Source organism: Alosa pseudoharengus, unplaced genomic scaffold (assembly GCF_046254945.1).
Source record: "Alosa pseudoharengus isolate Yale_2024_CS ecotype anadromous, Long Island Sound unplaced genomic scaffold, YU_APseudo_1.1 YU_APseudo_1.1_scf_10, whole genome shotgun sequence".
NCBI classification, from domain to species: Eukaryota; Metazoa; Chordata; class Actinopteri; order Clupeiformes; family Clupeidae; genus Alosa; species Alosa pseudoharengus.
The window spans coordinates 10,133,995-10,155,881 of record NW_027468565.1 but is presented as its reverse complement, the minus strand read 5'-3'; the positions used below and the strand labels follow the sequence as shown (position 1 = coordinate 10,155,881).

At 41.3% G+C, this 21,887-nt stretch overlaps 1 protein-coding gene and 1 long non-coding RNA gene across 2 annotated transcripts in view; both read right to left on the bottom strand.

The window, feature by feature from the left end:
- Window positions 1-21,887, bottom strand: part of LOC143109939 (uncharacterized) — a 95,636-nt gene that overhangs the window by 71,191 nt on the left and 2,558 nt on the right. The window contains exons 2-6 of the mRNA XM_076272743.1: window positions 19,797-20,000; window positions 18,317-18,385; window positions 17,725-17,767; window positions 11,357-11,502; window positions 9,556-9,747 (exon numbers count right to left, since the gene is read on the bottom strand). Of these exons, the coding sequence (XP_076128858.1) occupies window positions 9,556-9,747; window positions 11,357-11,502; window positions 17,725-17,767; window positions 18,317-18,385; window positions 19,797-20,000 (654 nt within the window). The remainder of the gene's footprint in view (window positions 1-9,555; window positions 9,748-11,356; window positions 11,503-17,724; window positions 17,768-18,316; window positions 18,386-19,796; window positions 20,001-21,887) is intronic.
- Window positions 3,394-4,605, bottom strand: LOC143139515 (uncharacterized). Its single transcript, XR_012990433.1, has 3 exons — window positions 4,367-4,605; window positions 3,773-3,838; window positions 3,394-3,558 (listed from the first exon to the last, which is right to left on the bottom strand). It is a non-coding gene; the product is annotated as an uncharacterized LOC143139515 (long non-coding RNA).

Sequence of the window (21,887 nt, the reverse complement as noted above, 5' to 3'; positions counted from 1 at the left end):
ATGTGATTTTCGCAGTAATTAAGCAGCTTTATTGAGATTGGTGTTTTGGAGCCCCCTTTGGAGAAACGCTATACTGCAGCTCTGCTGCGTTTTGTCCTTGTATTGTTGCCATAGCCGATCAGAAGCGGTATGCTTTGCATTGCGTAGGTTGACTGTATAAAGCTCTCCCCACTTGGTTATAATTTTGTAACTGTAAAATGTTGTTTAAGTTGAAAACTTTGATATACCACCTGTATTATGTTACTTTACATGTATTGTTAAGATTTGGGTGCAATTCTAGCAACTTAGAGAACGTTTATTAATGTTTTCATCATGACCACGAGTTCATACACACTGAGTCTAACGTGACTAGCTGTAAACTCCGCTAGCAACTTTCCATGCATTCAGTGTAGTCAGGGATGGGCACAAATACATCAAAATGTATTTCCAAATAAAATACCAAATACCCACCTTAAAAATGTATCAAAATAAGCTACAAAATACAGCAGCCAAAAAATGTATCAAAATAAAATACTGTATTTTTGTATTTTCAAAATACTACAAAATACTTCTTTCTAAAAGCCTTTTTTCGTCTATCCCTTCACTTGTACACTACCTGGAAAAACATCTGAAAGCAAGAGACTCCTTCCATAATCAGTCAACAGATTAGATATGCTGACCCCTCATGTTAGACATCCCAATATAAACCTCTGCCAGGGTCGGCGCCAGAGAACAACGGGTGGGGGGGCACCTCACCTCACTTTTATTAGTTATTTTACCAAAATTGCCATGTAATAAAGAGCATCCTTCTAGCCTTTTGGATAACTGAAACAATATAATGGGGAAAAATAGTGCAAGAACATAGCAGTCATAGCCTATAGTGTTGAATAGACTATAGCACACAGTGTTTAATAGAATAGTTGCATAGGCTACAATACAAGTAAATAGGCTATAACAGACTCACCACTAGCAGGCCTAGGCTACAGCTGAGTGCAAATCTCATCACTGTGTCTTTCCATTCATTTTCAAATGTTCTTGTAGGATCCTGCTCAAAAGCAAATTGCACATAGGGCCTTCTGATAATATTGCAACATTGAACGTAGGCTATGTGATCGATCGCTCAAAATGTTCTTTAAAGTACAGAACTAATTCTAACACATGTATGAAGTGGCTAGGCAGAGGCACCAAATGTGATGGAAAGTTTAAGAGCGAACAGGACACTCTGCATGGCTTTTAGTATTTTGTGCTGCTCTGACAGTCCATTTTTATTGACTGTTAGTCTACTGTTTTTAAGTTTGGAGATTTACTGTTTTGCAGCAACAGGCTATGCCGACTCCACAACTGTTGCACTTCCCAGCCAGTTGGTGTGATAGATTGCACTATGAATCAGTGACAATAACTTAAAGACAAACAATCCAAATAGATGACTTATTTAGAAATGTATCTAATTTTGTATTCACCATATTCACACGGCGGCCATCTTTCTATGACGTCATGCTCAGGGTGGGAATCCTCTGGGGAAGTCCAAACATAATAGCTCAAAAACTGTCAGCTGTCCGGTGTTTGTGATTAGCCCAATTACGTATGGCAAGATGGTCCAAAAACGTAACCTATCTACCAGCCTTGACATGCCAAGATATCGAAACATGGACAGATGAACAGGTCAGCACCTCTAAATTAATTAAGAAAAAAGGATACAGCAACTGGATTGAACGTTATATCCACGATGTTAAAGGTAAGACGATATGGCTAACTGCTAACTTAATACCACTTTATTAACTGGGTTGCACCGATAAACCTGTATAAAGGCACGGCCTTGTCTATCATTTCTGTTCAGAACAACTCAGGCTTGCATTTAAACCAGCCTGATTTTAGTAGCCATGAGACCGTTTCACGTGGATATAGCCTACTATTGAATTTTGAGCTCTAGGTAACGTAGCTTCTAGTGTTATCGTTAGCCTTAAACTGCCGACAGATTCAAGATGTAAACTTCTTGTATCACAGTAGAATACTCTGTTAGCCGGTCAGGCTGTCTTCCTAACCAAACTAGGCTATAGTTTGTTTTTTTGTGTGCAACCCACGTCGTAGCTTATTTATCTCCCTGTTTATCCTTTCATTTTATTGGCTTATTTTCGCGGAGATTTAACAAAGGCAAAGTTGTCTACTAATGCAAGTTATGTTCTGCTTTCAGTCAGGGTTAAGGAGGGTGGGACTAATGCCAATATTGTCAGGGTCAGGGCGAAGGCATACCCCAGTATGTTTAAAAATGAGCCAGCTTACAGGGTACAGGCTAATGATGTCAAATTAGCATAGGCCTACTATATATTTTTTCCCAAGATGAACTTAACACTTTGTGTGTGGTCTGAGCAACAGGCTTTGCATAAATACTTAGCCATGAACTAGTTTTACATATTTTCTTTTTTTTTTTTTCAGGTTGAATTGATCAGCGGATTCAACAAACCAGCTGTGCCTGTGAAGCACGTCTCGGGCACTGCTCACACCTAAATTAGGATACAAATCAGTCCCCCTAACCAAATGTAAGACCTCCTTACCCCAAACTTGGCACATCCCTTCTTGAGAATTAGGCCTAGGGCCCAAACCTGTCACTCTTAAAAATGAACAAGGTCAAATCCAACAAGACCTACAGTTGTCACACTTAAGTAAAAAAAGATTATGGCCATGGCCTACTTGAAATCAAATGCCCAAACCAAGAGTCAAACTGCTCATACCTGAGAAGAACAGTGGATAGAACCTTTTCCTTCAAGCATGACCATGAATATCACTCACAAGTCATGGGACAGATGGCTCTTACAGGAGCAAAATTGTTTAATTTTTTTTTGTAATGTGCCAGGAGGATTACTATCTGGAGAGAGTGCACTTTGATGCTGTCTTAAGTGGCCACAGCCCCATTGTTATGTACATAAACTTTATCATTAAAAATGTATTTCTTCATCTGTAGCTACTGTGTTCACCTTATTGATGTCCATGTTGTAAGCTAATGTAGCATCAACATTAAAGCCAAAGTTTAAATGCATTACAAGTAAAATAACTACATTGTGTTGCTTTAGAATCTATTCAGTTTATTTAATTTCCAGTTAAGAATGTGAAATGTCATGACTGACATAACTCCATGCCTAAAAGATGCAAAAAACATGCCCTCTGCCATTGGCTGAAGGGACAAGAACAATGATCTGTGTCTCATAGTCCTATAAAAAATATATAAGTATAGAATAGAAGAAAATAGAAAATTGACGCCTTTTATTTTTTACTGTACAATACAGAGATCAGCACAATGTTAATGCACAAGGAAAATAAATTACTGTATGAGTTTGTGTCCAAAGTATTGCTAATACTGTAGAAAGTACTATAGTAACAACACTGTAGAAAAAGACTTCATGTTGGATAATTATTCACCCGAAATCCAGTGTAGAATGTTGAAACGGGATGCCTTGAGGATGGTATTCTCCTGCGTAAGGTGGGCGATCTCCTTCCGTGCTGCTTCTAGCTGCTCTTCCAGTGACCGAGAGTTCAGCATAGTCATGGTCAGAGTGGGGTGCTGGCTTAACAACTTGGTCTGCACTATAGGAGACAATAACAAATCAAAAACGTTCAGTTCCAACTGCATGTGTATCACGTAAGTTGTATAGTATACCATGTAACCTACTACAGTGAATTTGTTTCATTAATGGAGATTACATGTTATACCCTGCTGCTACACATAGCCTATGTCTTATGCAGCAGCTGTGTGATATTTTGCAAGATGGACATAGGAAATACTTTATAAGTGTCTTACCCAGTGTCAACTCCAGCCAGGTCTAAGCTTACACTGGCATCTTCTGTCTCTCCAGCAGGTTCATTGCTGTGTATGTAATAATAAAACATTAGTTCTTGCACAATTGAATAAATCAACTCTTTGTGACAGACCTAGGTTAAACATGACATTAGGAGACGTGTGAAACAATTTTCACTTATGACTTTATGAGTCGTTTTTGTCCAAGCAAACAGGACACTTCCTGGCAGGAGGCACGTTTTTCCAGCCTCATCATGGTGCACAAAACACTGCTCAGTGAAATGTTTGGCACAAACTTTTGTGTTGGACGTAACGTTAATCTCCACGAACAACAAACAGCCTGCCCGTTAGCTGCAGTTAGCCTACATACAGTGACCAGGGCTTTCCCTGAAGTCAGCAAAAGACAAGCTTACTGCTTGAGACGTGGCATTTCTATCAAGGCATCATCGTAACATTACCATACATAAATAAAACGACATCATGTTTGCCTTTGATCCAACAAGTAGCATGATAACGTTACACAGTGGCTATCTTTATAACTAACATTAGCCTGGGGTTAAGCTAACCGGTTGGCTAGCTAGATAATTATGCACTTACCTGGAAAAATGTACCGATGTCTCTTCTAATTTTTGAAATCCACTCTCTCTTCAATCTGGTGTCTGTCAGGAACCGGTGGAACGAACGTGTTTTGTCTTTTTCACGTCTTTTGTAGTAGGAATTACACCCAGGCACACAGCAGACATATTCGTAACTGATACAATCCACAACACACACAACCGTAAAGAACTCGAACTTCCCACCCTGAGCATGACGTCAAAACAAGATGGCCGCCGTGTGAATATGGTGAATACACTTGAAACTGGTGTGTGCACAACCTCTATCAATGTATATACAAAAAAAAAAAAAAAAAAAAAAAATCAGGTTGTCACATTAATACCATCACAGGTCAGAGAACATAGCAAAATAGCAAACTCAAGTGTTGCAATATAAACTTGTGAACTCAAGTCCTTGTGCTGTCCTTGTGTGAGCAAAAGAGTGTGTGTAACCTTAGCTAGTCGTGTCTCCTCAGTTGATGCCTTTAAGCACAACTAACTTCTCAAACAGTGTTGCATTCAGACGACGCCTATGGGGCCTGTTAATCATTCCAGCAAAGGAAAATAAACGCTCTACTGGAGCGGGCTTGACCATGCAAGGGTGCCACAAACAGACAGAGACAGAGATTTCGTGCTTTAAGTATAGATAGTTAGATAGATGTCATCACAGTGTTTCACAGAAAGTATTTTACAGTATTTTGAAAATACAAAAATACACAACACTGAAGTATTTTGATACAAAATACGAAGGCATTTTCATCATCTCAATAAAATATAAATTACAAAATAGTATTTTGTATTTGAAATACGTATTTTAAATACATGTATTAGAAATACTGCCCATCCCTGAGTGTAGTTTAGCTTAGTGTGCATGGAAAGTGCAATTCAGTCTAGCAGGAAATGAATGTACATTTAGTTTAGCATTATGTTTATGCATTACCTCCGTATGGTCTACGTCTGTGAGTGTTTAGTGAGTCTCAGAATATTAGGGCTGACAGTGATGGTGATGGACAGTGATGATTCAACTACTTGTTGTTTTGTTTTAACTTTTCCTAAAGGAATAAATGTGATAAGCCAGTTTTGGTCTCAGTCCCTTCACCGTCTGACTAGTTATATATTACTAATATATTAATAAAGCTTAACCAACTTTATTATAAGGGTCCCCCATACTGATAGTTATATATTACTAATATATTAATTAAGCTTAACCAACTTTATTATAAGGGGCTCCACACTGATAGCTATATACTACTAATATATTAATTAAGCTTAACCAACTTTATTATAAGGGTCCCCATAACTGATAGTTATATATTACTAATATATTAATTAAGCTTAACCAACTTTATTATAAGGGGCCCCACGCTTATAGCTATATACTACTGATATATTAATTAAGCTTAACCAACTTTATTGCAAGCGGTTCCGGCGCCGACAACAGTGGCAGCATGTCAAAGTAGCTCCGTGTTTTTTTCTTGAATTTCCCCTTGGGGATCAATAAAGTATCTATCTATCTATCTATTGTAAGGGTCCTATGGAGAGCGGTTCATATTGGGATAGGCAGAAGCACAGTTTAATAACAATTAGTTAAATAATAATAAGTCATTAACTCTTCTATTAACTTAGTTTGCAAATAAACATTTAACATTTAAATGATGCAAGAAATAACTGTTAATTAGTGCCAAAAAGACATTTAACATAAACATTTAGCTAAAACATTAACATACAGATTTTATGCAAACAACTAATATTTAATTAATGATTAAAAGACTATTAACTTGTGCCAAATAGATATGTTAGTAACAATTAACAAATATTAACAAAGGGTTAGGTAATTACTAGTTTGCTATTTATTATGGCACCTTATTATGGAGTGTTACCTTTTTGGTAACACTTTATAATAACTACAATTTATCATTTTTTATTAAGCCTTTGTTACTTATTAGTTAATGGTTTGTTCATCATTAGTAATTTCTTGTTCATACATAATTTATCATCAGTAAAGCATTTGTTCACACAATTATAAATGGTTTGTTCATAGTAAATAAGCCTATCCAAAATATGTTTGTAAGTACATGATTTATACTTAATAAGTAATGAAACAACCACTTATAATGAAATCATTTTCTTATTATAAACCAGTTGAATAATGGAAATATGACTTAAAGGAGAATTCCGGTGTGATATTGACCTAAAGTGTGTTGAAACATTATACCGAGTGAGAACGTATGTCTCATAGCCCATCTCGTCTTGTCCCCTGCACTCCAAAATCTGGCGCTAGTTAGCCAATGCTACCAACAGCTTTTTCAATGGTGGTGCTTCGGCATCGGGCTAGCCATGCAAATAAATCACTGTTTTACACCATTTACGAGGCTCAATGTATCTCCACACTTCATTGGTAGACTTCCGAGGGCCCTGGCATTTAAAACGAGACATTGAGAACTTCGAAAAAGCACTGGTAGTTTACTTACAAGACAATTTATACAGACAGTATCTTCACGAAGTTTAGCGTTTGCAGCCATCTTGAATTTAGTCACGATAAGTCGAGCGACGAGTAAGAATGAACAGGTATGATAAGGGATCAGATTCCAAAAATAATTCTGTGGAAATGCATGGATTTCAGTTGCTGCTACTGGAAGAAACTGGAATCCATGCATTTCCATGGAATTATTTTTTCCTATTTTTTCTATTTATTATTGATATAATCTTATCGGAGATTTCTGTCTAAAGTAGAGAAAAGTACATAAATCAATGTATGTAGTGTTTTGCAAAAAGTGTGAGGCTGATAATGTGCTTATTGTGCAAATCTAGGCGGATGTTTTGCTCCTTGAGTGTAAGATTTCGCTAACTGTGGAATACTTTTGATTTTAGTTTTTAAGCAATCATAAAAAACTGTAACGCAGATGCTGACATTAATTTAGGAACATGTTCTTTGTGGTTAGTTTTGTAAAAGAAGAGTTAGAATTGAAGAACTGACTTTCAAAACAACACCCTGGCGTATAGCCTACTCTGTTTGAATTCACTGTAGCGTATATCCTCCTATAGCCTGCACAATGCAAAGGTCTGCTTTATCATATCACATCCTAATAGCCTAGCCTAGACTTTAGACTTTTTATTTGTTTGCGTTGCCTCTATTTGTCAGTTGAGTCAGCATGTTGAGTTGAGCACATTATCTCGGATTTCCATGGCAACGACACTGCTTTCAGAGGCGACCAAGAGAGCGCCATCCGCCAAAACTAGGCTCGGTGCATAGCCTACTTAAAACAGAGCAGAGCGACCGGAGAACCACTACAGTATCGCGTCTGAAAACAGGGGTGTTGTATGTTGCAATTGCAAACTTTGGCTAGACATCATCATGAACAGAAGGCGTTTTGCTGCACTCAGGGATGGATTACTGAACGAGCCTACCTGGCCCAGGCCTACAGACTACTTTGCTTTGCTCTTTGCATTTTTTCTTCTTCCTCCTCCTCGTCCCCCACCTCGCATGACGTCATTGACACATTTGAAAGGCTTTTTATAACAAATAAGTGACTCAAAAAATATAATACTTAGAGGTGTGTATTTTCTCTGCCCCCTCTTTCGAATGCAACATTCAAATTTTTAGACAAAAAATTATATCCCGAGAAAAGTGGATTTTGAGGGGTACAGCTCCATAGACCTCCATTCATTCTGCACTTATTCGTGAGCGCCCTCACGTGGAACCATAACAGGAACTGCAACCAGTTCAGAAACCAGAAGTTTCCCGAGAGTGGCGGTTTTCCCCTTATTAGACATTCTCTGATTTTATCTAATTTGCAGGTAGTGCTGGGCGGTATACCGGTTCACACCGTATACCGGTGTATATTTTTGTTATGATATGAATTTTTAATATACCGCCATACCGGTGTATTTAATTACACAACGTTTGGAACGCTGCGCCGCCCGACAGTGTTTCAGACGGGACTTTTTTCACACGCACGCATGGTGCCACTGCAAGGCATAGTTGAGGGTAAACACAAAACACCTTCAGTTTTTCTTCTGAAATATGACCCTTAATGCTTAATTTCTCCTTAGGTAAGAGGTTTATTTAAGGGTTTTCCACAGAAAACCTTAAATTGTTTCTTTAGTTAAGAAAAAACGTTAAGGGATACTGCATTGAAAGGGATTTATCGTCACGAAAATTCTATTGAGATTGTTCAACAGCTGTAACTAGCTGGCTAGTAGGTGATGTCGTTAGTTAGCAACCCACCGAACACAGTGAAGTTTAATAATCTTATCATTCATCTCACCTTAAGAATATTCGCTGAAATTATCCAGGTAGCAAGTAAAGCATGTTATAGACATGCACTGAGCAATACTAGCTGGCTAGTTATAAATGATCCTGACTGTCATCAGTGCACCAAAACGAACTTTTTTGTTAATGTTTTGCCTAGCGAACCGAAACGAAGCTCATGTCAGGCTAACAAGACATCCACATCCATATGAAGTTATGCCTACCACTAACGTCATGTAAACCACACAATAACAATAAGGCATGTTTCTGATAGGCCTATTTGACAGAGTAAGCATATTAGCAGAGAGTTTTTATTTAAAATTGTATAATTTTCAAAAAAGTATAAATATTTTTGTATTGTTTATACAAGATGTTTGTGAAATTTGCACAGTAAAGTATTTTGACTGCAATTGTCTTTGCATTCTGATTAGATTCTTCATTAGAATCATGAGTGGCTCTTTGTAAACAGCATCATTTTCTGGGGCCATGCAAAACTGCATTAGGCCTACCACTAGTGTGGACATACTGTATTCTACATCATGACAGTAAAATAGACCATCCTTAGTCAATGTACTGCAGCAATTCCTCTCAACCTGTAGAAAATGCTGTGAACATCTGATTATGCATGGAAATTAGTATTAGAATTAGTATTACAACTGTAGCTGTTGGTCAAGGTCTTGCCCATATCAGTCCCAGCTTTAATGAAGCTTTCTGCTGGGAGATTCTGTGCTCCTTGGGCCCTTTGTCTTATTATTTTTACTTACTCTCAAAAAAATGTACATTGTACATTGGATAGTAGATTTTACTCTTGTGTGTGTTTGGTTTAACGACATGTATGTGTAATGTCGTATGTGGACATGTTCTAACTTTCTGAGGTGGGCAGGGGGGCCCTTTTCATGTCAGTGCCCAGTGGCTCATAATCCGTCCATGGCTGCACTCACCGTCAAAATATTGTCCCTGTTGGCAGGGCACAGGGCACTGGCCGTAAACGGGCAGGGTGCCACTTGGGCACAGGTCGCAGTCCCTCATGTTTGGGCCGTGGCACGTCTGACAGGACGTGTGGCAGGACTGGCAACGCCACCCGCTGCCATCTCCAAACGTGCCCTCGGGACACTCTTTCACACAGTCAAAACCTGACACACGGGATGGGTAATAAATGAATGAATAAATGAATGAATGAAGGAAGGAAGGAAAGAAGGAAGGAAGGAAGGAAGGAAGGAAGGAGAACATAGCATGTCACATTTTAAAACATAAAAATCATGGCCATTAATCATTTTCTATTTATCATTCACAATACAAGCCTAAAAGCCTTAGACTTACATTCACAGTCACTAGCCTTTAATGCTAAGCTAGGCCTACTGAGTGCATTTCACCAAGGGGAGCTAATGCCAGCCAACAATTTTAAAAGATACAGGCTTCTGCCCTTGCTATCCCAGTGGCAGTGCCTGTGTTAGATGAAGATAATATCCAAGACATGGTCCCTGCCTGGTAGTAATGGACCCCCATATAACTGCATGTCTACAAAACCTAGGCTCTCTAAATTTCTCTAAACAGAAATAGTAACTCAAGGATAATTCCTACAGTAACCAGCAGAGGGCAGACTTGTTTAATCAACAACTATCACAACTTCTACATAAAAATGATTATGTTTTTTTTACAGTACACATGTCACTATAACCCCATTACCCCATATAATGCCATAACCCAATACAAAATCTGCAAAACTACACACTAGTTTTCAGCCTTTGATTCAATTTTCAATTTCATAAAAACGTGAAAACTGAATAGCCTCACTATCTGACAGCTGAACAGGAAGTAGGCCTAGGCTAAAGGGCCTACATTAGCTTTACATTAGACATTACCTTTACACCAACAAAAAAATACTGTTACACAAGCAAAAACTTTTATCATTCACAAATGTGTAATCATCAGAGTTTATCTATTATCCCATATCCTCTCTCTCTCTCTTGCTCTCTCTCTCTCTCTCCACATTCCGTCAAGCTGCCCAGCCATGAAAAAATAACCCAAATGACCTGAAACTGGAAACAAGACCTAGAGAGTGGGTGGCAATAATCTATCTATCCATCTATACACATATGGGTCTGACAACACCGTTGTAACATAGTATTACTGTAACATCCTTGTTACCTCATAAATGGCCTTCCTTACCATGTCTTTATGCATGTTCTTCATTCCACTGTTTTGCTTTGAACTCATTTGCATTCAGTAATAATTTACCTGTCAAATGAAAGAGCCACTGCTCAAGCTATGACCCAAATTACCAGGGCCAAAACAGAGCAATGCACCGATAGGTCATAACTTAAAGGTAAATTCTCATAATCTATATAACATGTTTGGTCAAAATCAGCTACATTCACCTCACAGTCCTCAGAGCACTTGATAGATCGCCTGTGTAAGTGAGAAACAAACTGAGCCATTAGACTGAGCCATTCTTCAAGCCAATCAACACATTGCCTCAGGAGTATAGAAGGGAGGGGAGTCATGTTTGATTTCTGTTGAGCAGAACATATCCAGTTTGCTAGAATCAAGAACCCCACCTTTATAAATCCTCCTGCAGTTCAAACCCCAGAGAAGGGCAATGAAACTCTTCATGAAGGGTTTATTGCAGTGGTACCACTGCAGAAGATCAATAAGAGAGAAATACACCGAGTGATCACTGCTTGAATGCTCCTCCGGTTAGAGACCAAGAGAGGGAAGGGGGAGGCGTTGACTGTACCGTACCGTGCAAGAAGTGGCCTGGCTGGCAGGCCAGGCAGAGGGTGCTGCTGCGGCAGTCTGCGCACTGGGACGGGCATCCCTGGCACACACCCCTGTCCTGGTCCTCAAAGGTCCTCTGGGGGCAATGCCTCCGACACTGGTACCGGTAGCTGTGGACACACACATACACACACAAAGAGTCACTAATAGTGAATACGATGGACAACAAACACAAACAGCTACACGGTTGGACGAGACTGGCTGCTACACTACAGCATGTATGATCAAATAAACCTTGTTATTGTACCTAGTTAGATAGATGTAGCCCTACAAGTACAGTACCAGTGACATGACTGTGTCATCTGATGTATCATTTTAGGAATGGGCTCACACATGTAAGCATTATTTCTGAAACAATGTCAGCCTTGAACTCTGACACAGTGATATGGGCTTGACTTTGTTTTTATCCGCGGATAGATTCAGTGACCCTTTTGGAATAATTGGATTGACAGAAGAGTGTGATTTTCAGATCAAAAGCTGAGAGATTTTCATCGATGTCCAGTCTAGTCAGGTGACCGCATTCTTCTGCTGTCGGACTAAACAACTGTGGATGTCGGTCACTGCGTGGAAACTAGAGATGTCACAGAATGCCTCAGCACACAAGGGCCAATCCCAGAGAACCTCACTGCATGTTTAGCACACACCTGCATACGCCATTGTTCTCTCATATTCAAGAATCAAAGGCTCCTTTTCCAGAACAGAGCTTTCAAGGGCTGGCTGCAGGGTCCGCAACTGAAGTGTTCCGTTCGTGGAATGTAGAAGTAGTTGTACTTTTTTTCAAATGTGCAAAGCGCCGCTCTCACATCTAGTGTAGTCCCAGTTCCACTGATTACAGTGAAAGCTAATTGTTTCAGCATTTGCTCCATGGACAGAATGCTTTAGTTGCCCACCCAGTGTAGCCCTGATATGACACCCCTTGGCAGAGGGAGTGTCTTATTTTTGTAAAAACTAACAGTGCTCAATTTCTGAAACTATAACTGTAACACTTGTAGCTAATCCATTTATGAACTTTGCCAAACTGTAAGCACGTTCACACTCAGTCACTCAGTTTGCAATTTAATAACACATTTCTAGCAAAACTGAACACATTGGTGTCTACAATATAAGTATATATACTTTTTTGATCTCATGAGGGAAATTTGGTCTCTGCATTTATCCCAATCCGTGAATTAGTGAAACACACACTGCACACAGTGTACACACAATGAGGTGAAGCACACACTAATCCCAGCGCAGTGAGCTGCCTGCATCAACAGCGGCGCTCGGGGAGCAGTGAGGGGTTAGGTGCCTTGCTCAAGGGCACTTCAGCCGTGCCTACTGGTCGGGGTTCGAACCGGCAACCCTCCGGTTACAGGTCCGAAGTGCTAACCAGTAGGCCACGGCTGCCCCCTAAATGCACTATTTTACAAATTGTCTTCTCACATTGACACATGTAAAAACACTTTCAGATCACTAGCTCACAATCAGAGATTGAGCAGAACACTATAAATAAACCACAGGTGAGCATAAGGTCTGGATTACAAAGTAGGACAATATTGGACAGAGTGTAAAGAGGCATAAGAATTAGAGGAGGATGAGGAGGTGAAGAAGGATAAGAAGGGGGAGAAGGATGAGGGCATGGAAGTGAAATGGAGGAGGAGAAGGAGGAGATGGATGAGGTCATGGAGGTGAAGTGGAGGTAAAATTGAGGAGGAGAAGGATGAGGGCATGGAGGTGAAATGGAGGAGGAGATGGAGGAGGTGAAGGATGAGGGCATGGAGGAGGTGAAATGGAGGAGGTGAAGGATGAGGGCATGGAGGAGGAGATGGAGGAGGTGAAGGATGAGGGCATGGAGGAGGTGAAGGATGAGGGCATGGAGGAGGTGAAGGATGAGGGCATGGAGGAGGAGATGGAGGAGGTGAAGGATGAGGGCATGGAGGAGGAGATGGAGGAGGTGAAGGATGAGGGCATGGAGGAGGAGATGGAGGAGGTGGTGGATGAGGGCATGGAGGAGGAGATGGAGGAGGAGATGGAGGAGGTGGTGGATGAGGGCATGGAGGTGAAGTGGAGAAGGATGAGGACCAAGTATTCCATGGTGCCTAGCATAAGACAACATTGCATGTGTAGGCTACTTTGCGCTATTTTGCAAACTGATATGCCCTGCACACAGAGAAAGCAAAAGCCATAAGTGCATTTATATTATACTTTTATACTATCAGTGTGTATGTGCTTTGTGTGCTTTGTGTGCTAATTTCAAAGTATCTGCGTTGGTTTTGAACATTTCAACCAGAAATCTTCTAGGAACAGTTTGGAAGGGTCTGTACTAAGGCAATGATGAATGAATGGTGTTCAGTAGTGTTTGCACATGTGAGTAGTGAGTGTGAAAAAGTGAGAATACGCCTTAAAGGTTTAGCCCCACCTTACATCTCTGAACTTCTGCCCCCACACTCTACTACCAGGTCACTCAGGTCACAAGACCAACTACTGCTTGCTGTCCCACGTACACGCCTTAAAACCTGTGGCGACTGAGCTTTTTCTGTAGCTGCTCTAAAGCTCTGGAATACCCTCCCTCCACAACAAATCCTCCCCTACAATTACCTCCTTCAAATCCAATCTCAAGACATTTTTTCTCACTTGCTTTTAATACAGAATGATGTTTTTGGTCTTGTTTTATTTTTCTTATTTATTTTTATGTATCTTATCTATTTTCTTGTCGCTGCTACTAATGCTGTCTTGCCACAAATAATCACACTTAGTTTGTGTAGATGTATGGCCTTTGTGTAGATGTATGGTCTTATTGTTATGACTTATTAGCTAACCTTTTCTTTGTTCAGCACTTTGGCTCAACCCCTGTTGTTTTTAAATGTGCTATATAAATAAATGACTTGACTTGGCGTGACTTAATAAGTGTGGCACTTTGTGATAGTGTTTGAAAAACGAAATCAAGTAACTTCCTGTTAGATTATTGCATGTTAGATAAAGAGTTGTGTGTGGTGTTTTGCGAAATTGAAAATGGAGTCAAAGGCTGAGAATTAGTGTTTGGTTTTGCAGATCCGGAGTGGGGTTATGATATTTGAGTGACATGCAAAGATTTTGTATGTAAGCAGTTGAAAAAAACTGTAAATGAGTTTAGGAGTATTCAAGGCCCATAGCCAAGCATTGGGATCTTTTTCTGGCTGTTCCATCAGCCCTCTGGGCTTGCCTTTGTGTGTCTAATAAGAGAGACTTCTGATTAAGCTAAAGTAAAGTGTAGAGTCAAACATATAACATGTCAAACATGTGTGTGTGTGTGTGTGTGTGCACATGTCTATGCATATGTAGTTAAGCATATGTGCGTGTGTGTGTGTGTGTGTGTGTGTGTCTGTGTGCACTTGTGTGTGTACGGTATGTGCATATATATATATATATATATATATACGCATGTATACAGTATGTCTTGAGTGTGTGTATGTGTATGTGTCTTGAGTGTGTGTGTGCATGTGTTGGTTTGTATGTGTGTGTGTGTAACCGTGTGTGACAGACAGTGTGTGTGTGTGTGTGTGTGTGTGTGTGCGCATGCATTAGTGTGTGCATGAGCATGTGTGTGTGTATGTGTGTGTGCAACCATGTGTGACAGTGTCTGCATTTGTGTGTGCCATGTGTGTGTGTGTGTGTGTGTGTGTCTCCTGGTTGTCCTGCTCTGCCCTCCCTGCTGTGTTGCTGGGGTGCTGTCGGCAGTAGTCCGAGGGTAGCTCGCCTGTTTGAGGAGGAACAGCTGCGGGCGCCACAACACATCCATCACCGTGCACAAAACCAGCTGATCCACACCAGAGCCTCTCAATGACTACCACAAATAAAACACCGAGCAGAAAGGACAAGAAAGGCAGAAGAGAGAAGAAAAGGAGGGAGAGGACAACACAGAGCTGCAGCTCCACTTTCAGCACATGTTAGCGACCAAGAGGAATGCCTCTGTGCAAACACTTGTTGTGTCATTTGTTAGAACTTCGGCGCATGTCCGCATTTCAATTAGTCATTTCAGTCGGAAAAGTAAATGTTCCAAAACTTTCAATAAAACTATTGTAGCTGGAAAGGGCAAGTGTTCCCGGAGAAAGTATCAGAATACTGTTAAAACTGAAAAGTTAAACATAAACATTTGAGTACTTTTCTAACTGTTTTGAAAAAGCACTAACTACATAGGAAATGGAATACTAAGAAGTAGAAATTTAACCCAGGACTTGCTCCTCAAACTTCACAAGGAATGAGAAACTCAAGGTAAACATGGCAACAGGGCAAACACAATGAGGGTGTGCAGCATGCGCTCACACGACAGGGCCCTCTACCACTACACCTCTCCACCAGTCCCTCTCTCCACCATTCCCTTATACCTACCCCTTCCCACCTCTCCACCATTCCCTCTCTACCTCTCCTTTCTACCACTCCCTCTCTCCCTCTCCCCCTTCACCCCCCCACCACTCCCTCTCTCCACCACTCTCCTTCTCCACCTCTCCACCACTCCCTTTCTCTACCTCTCCTTCTCTGCCAATCCCTCTCCACCTCTTCCTCTCCACTTTTCTAGCTCTCTTCTTCTCTGTCCGCTATTTCCGTTTCCCTTTCCCCCGTTTGCACCTTTCCATGTTTCTATACACTCTCCATCCTCTACTTTTCCCTTTCTACTATTTGGAGTGTGTGTATGTGTGTGTGTGTGTGTGTGTGTGTCTGTGTGTGTGTGTGTGTGTGTGTGTGTGGAGGGGGGGGGGGGGGGGTGTTGTTGTTGTGTGAAATTGGATGTAATGACCAAATTGCTCTTGTAAAAAGGAGGGTAGTATTGTGTGTGTGTGATTTTAATGTTGTTTTCTGTTTTAATGTTGTATAATGTGCATGAGTGTGTGAGAAAGTAAGGTAATGGTTAACAAAATAGTGTTGAATGTCTCCTTCTATCTCTGTCTCCCTGTCCTCTCTCTCTCTCTCTCTCTCTCTCTCTCTCTCTCTCTCTCTGCTTTCCTCCACCTGACCCCCTCTTGGCCTCCCCTTATCTTTAGGCAAACAATGGGAATGACAGTCTTATTCATGTCCGTGCTCTGGTATGTGCTGTGGGGAATGCTTTTACTGAATACCATGTACTGTACCTATGTGCTCTTGATACCTACTTCTGTGTGACCTAGAAATAAGTATGTCAAGAAATACAAGAATTGTATTGGTGACAGTGAAAAACAGAGAGAGAGAGAAAGAGAGAAAGAGATAGAGAGAGAGATGAGGTGAAGCAAATCAGGAAGAAAAAGAAAGAGAAGAGAGAGAAAAATGGAGTGACAGAGTGAGAAAGAGGGATAGCGATAAAAGAGAGTTAGACAGAGAGAGAAAGAAAGAGAGTAAAAGAGCAAGGAGGCAAACCTGACAGAGATGAATAGGGAGAAGGCTTCGCCCTGCCTGAAGTGGCTCTGTGTTAGGCCGGGGCTCAGGTATCTAAGTGTGACTCAGAACAGTAAGTAACCTGATGCACACAATGCCAGGGGCCCAGAACACAGGGGCACCCAGGCACAATCACAAGCCTGTTCTCTACACACACACACACACACACACATATATACTCATACACAGACACACACAAACATACTCTCTCTCTCTCTCTCTCTCTCTCTCTCTCACACACACACACACACACACACACACACATACTAATACACCATACAGGAGAAGCTCACTTCACTAAATGCCAGAGCTCCTCTTTTTATGTTCGCATGTCAATGTTTACTGTTTTGGTGTTGTTGTGCTTTTTACAAGCTGTGGCGTGGGGGTGATAAAGCTTCTTCTGTGGTTGCAAGAAAGCGAGAGGAAACTCTGTGGGAAAAAGCTGACTGTTTTATGATGTTGTAAATCCTCTGTGGTTTGTGTCTGTGTTGATTTCGGTGCGGTGCCTCTTTCGGTGACGTGATCTACGCACTGAGCGCCTCTGCATTCGCTGTGCCGACAGAATCCACACACTGAGACAGCTTCTTTAAATACCTACAGTCTGCTGTGCATCAGTCCCCTGCTGAATCCAAATGATGGTGTCAAGCAATATTGTGCTCGCCTTCTGTTTCCTCGTGTCAAAATGATCTCACTGCCACTGGGATGGCACTTAAAGGTGTGAGGCAGCCAGGGGTGGAATCCCAGCAAAAAAAGCAAAGAATAGACAGAGAGAGAGGAGAAAGGAAGGAAAGGAGAGAAGAGATGAGAGGAGAGGAAAAGTGAGGAGGAGAAGAGAGATGAGAGGAAAGGAAAGTAGAGATGACATGAGAAGAAAAAAGGGATAGCATCAGAGGAGAGCACTGGAGAAGAGGGAGATGGATGAGAAAAGAAGACAGATTAGGAGAGCAAAAACCAAAAAGCACACTCACAGGAAGTACCCCTCGGTGCAGCTGTTGCAGAGCTCCGGGTCATCTGTTAGTGAGAACAAAAGTAAAGGTCAGCATGACCTTCACCACACTGTGACAGTGAGGGAGACTGTGCACACAAACAGGCTTGATATATGCAGGTCCTGCGTATGATTTTTAATATTCTCAGGTCCCTGTGGGATATATTGGCAGAACATGGAATCACTGAAGAACACTGGAATCAATGATATTCCTGATGCATTTTTGTATTAACCTCCATCAACCTGACATGAACCTGAAGCTGAACTAATCTTCACTCCTTAAAGTCTAAACATGACTAAAATATACTGTAGAATGTAGCATAGCATCCAGGAACTCTGTACAGCAGTCCCCTGGATCTTTCAGGCTTGCTGGCCTGCAAACACTACATTATTTTCAAGTCAAGACAAGATTATATTAAAAACACATAAATGTTGTCTCAGGTAAGGGTACCAACTCCACAACATCATTTCCCCCATGGAGATGAAGCAGTCTGTCAGATCTGATAAAGACGTACATATTTCAGAGAGGACAGAGAGGAAATGTGGAGTTGAAGTGGAATGGTGCTGCCGCTTACCTGGAGTGCATGACTTGCAGCCAGGCTCACAGTCAACACACTCGCCAGTCTCTGGGTCCTCTACCTGCCCTGGAATTAGGAGGACAAAACAGTTACTGTGTCATGTGTCATATATATCACTTTTGTATCACTCTTTCATGCACACATACTGTAAATTACAAGTACAGCATCTGTCCAGCATCACTCTTTCTTTTCTATAGTCATACACAGCATTAGTTCTGGCAGCTATGTACAGCAGCATCACAAAATATCCTGGGGGAAAAAACAACAGACCTACTTCAACACTATATTACACAATACTCACTGAACCATTTTCATTAAGTTTTTGCACCTTGCTTTGTCAGAGGTTTCATTTTCTTCTAACTAGCCCTGTTTTGACCGTTTGATGCGAGTAAGGCTACTAGTAAGCCAATCCTATTACACATTCTCTTCCAAAGGTCATGCTGATCATTTTTGATGTAAATTAGAAGTGTGAACTGGCATAGCTACATAGGCAGTGTTGCAAAACTGTCAGCTTGTTGAAGTCTGTCAGGGCAATTAAACAGACAATCAAAATAATGCTATTTGGATTTACATACGAGTTATTTCAATATTGCAAACAATTCATGTGTGACTCACAACGTTGCTTTGGAGTTGCGCATAGGCAGTTTAAGAAACACAGATATAAATCATGATATTTTACCACATCTGCTCGCGGGAAAACTAAAGATAGCTTGTGGACCACACTTTGAGCACAGATATACTGCTGTACCGTATTTCTTACTTGTTTTGACTATGCATCTTGTGCAGTATATTACAAGTGCAGCGCTCCCATCTATTTAGACTCTGCAACAGGCTCCATTTGATTTTATTTATAAAATGACTGTGAAGGATGCTTGAAGAAGTCCCTCATCACTCATCATAGCTCAACCCTCCCCCAGTTAGGTCTGGTCAAACTAGATCGTAGCCTACATGAGCTCAGAATTATTCTTTGGTATTCTTTTCCAAAGCAAAGTTTTTAATTAATAGTGCCTATTTCTCGCTAAGGTTTACAAAATATAAGGGCACAAACCCTGAACTGCCATCTCGGTTGCTTTTTTTTTTTTTGAGAGAGCAGCCCGGGGATTTTAGCTCAATTGTCGACAGGCTCGACTTCCCCATTCAACACAGGACAGCCTGGAAGAGGCCTCTGAAAAGCTTTTCTTTTTTCTTTCTTTCTTTCTTTCTTCTACTTCTTTTTTCCTCTGTTGTTTTTCTTAGTAATATATTCAGAGTAAATAATCATAACTGTTCCTATCTATCACCATCTCGGGCACAATTAATTTGTTTAAAAGTTACTTTTTACTTATTAATATATTTCTTGTTTAATCTATATTTGCTATAGTATACTGTTTATTATAGTTATTTATTATAATATATCTCATAGTATTACATCACTATCTAAAGGAGATCTGACGGATCTGCCTAAGGGTAATTAAAGAGCTCTTGACGTGACACTCACCCACTCCGCAGAGGGCAGCCTGGCAGATGCCGCCGAAGAGCCGATAGCCATCCCTGCACTTGGCACAGACGTGGGCATCGACACACAGCTCGCAGTTGGTCATGCAGGGCAGGCAGGAATAGCGTGCCCGCTCTGGGTATGTTCCACGTAGGCAGTGGGGCCTGCAGTGGCCTTGGTGCAGGAAACGCTCCAGGCCTTCCTCATCTGCAGAGAGGCATGACAACGAGAGAAATGACAACATTCCAATAACAAATCTATAAATCACAGCAAAGAACAAAATGTAGAGAGACATTTTTTCTCCTCCATGTCTTTGTATTCACTGTAACGCGTATAATACACACTGACTTATGCGTGCACTCGTGGATCCACCTGTCTCTGCTCTATGCATTCTGTATGGCACAATATAGAGAGAACATTAATGCAAGTTAGCAGACATTTTGTTTGTAGTTTTGAAATTAAATCCCATGAATTGATCTCTCCATTAGCATTGTGGGGGACTTCTCTGCATTGCACTCTTTGCTTTATCTGCCCAACGCACCTACTTTCAACTTACTGACCTGGGGCGCGTTTCCCAAAACCATAGTTGCTAACTAACTAACTTTGTTGGTTGCAATGCAATTTCCTATTGTCAACCAACTAAGTTGCTAACAGGTTAGCAGCTATGGTTTTGGGAAATGTACCCCTGACCGACACACATTAGAGCCCCCTATCACTTGCATTTGTAAAGTAACAATAACAATGGACATTATCTCTTCAAACCATATGTGTATGTACGTCTGGCCTCCTGTGCTGTAAGTCACTTGGGATGAGAGCATCTGCTAAATAAAACCTTGCAAATGATCAGAGCTCAAAAGGGTGTGTGTGTGTGTGTGTGTGTGTGTGAGAATGTGTGTGTGTGTGTGTGTGGGGAGCATCTGCCTGGGCGCAATCTGAGTAAACTCTCGAAGAAGAATTAAAGATGAGTGAGACACTCAGAAACAGCACTTCCTTAATGTGGTGGACAGCCGCCTCTGATTACTCTACTTCCTGTGTCTAATGTGGCCTCCATTAGCTGGAGATCCCCCTCCCAGGAAATGGCTCTCCCCTGCCCAGGGCAAAAGCCTTCTGGGAAAGGGAATCAATGGCTGTGCCCTCTTAATAGATCATCGGCCCTCGCCAAGTGGGTCTAACTGTCACATGGGCAACAGGATATTAGTACACGGTGCCAACTGCATGAAAGTTCACTGCATGAAATAAATCACGGCATGCACGCGCGCGCGCACACACACACACACACACATGCACACACACACACATATAATGTCTATGTTCTCTAGCCTTCGGGTTTTGGTACAGACACTTAGTTTTGAGAGAGACACTAGTTTTTGTGTGAGTTGGTACGAGCACTTTGAAGAACGTACATACCGGTAATGGAAAATAATTAAAAAAAAAACTGGAGTGCAAAGTCTCACTGCAATTCAAATTCTTTCTTTTAATAATTTCTCTCACTAGTATTTCAGCTCTTAAAACTACCCGAGCCCACCACATCAGGGCCAGTTCCAGTGCTAGCGCTGAACGCCTGTCTGTGTCGCTGGCATCGTTTGTAGCCTGTTAGCCTGGGATCTCCGTAAATAGCTGGTGTCAGCGTGAGGACACAGCCTGACAGGGGTTTGGTGGCGATAGACAAGGGCAAGCAAGAGCAGAGGAGGGCTCCAGGCGGCCATGTGGCGGTTTGGCGTGCAGACTGACTAATGTCGTCCTCCCACCTGCGGCACCCTTCGCTCCGACACGCAGCTCCTGAGGCCAAACACAGCCCTATCAGAGGCTTCCGCAACTGTCAGCTAGATTAGGGGTTGGGGGATACTGAATGGCACACACACCGAATTGATGAGGAGACTGACTCGTGTTGTAAACAGTCACATAAACAGATGCACATACACACTAACACACACACACAAACACACACACACAACTATATAACCACACACGTTGATGCACACAAAGTCAGTCAGAATCATCCAAAATGGCTCATACAGAGATAAACAAAAATGTGCATGCACACTCACACAAACACACACACACACTTTAGGGATAATTAAGGAAATAATCATA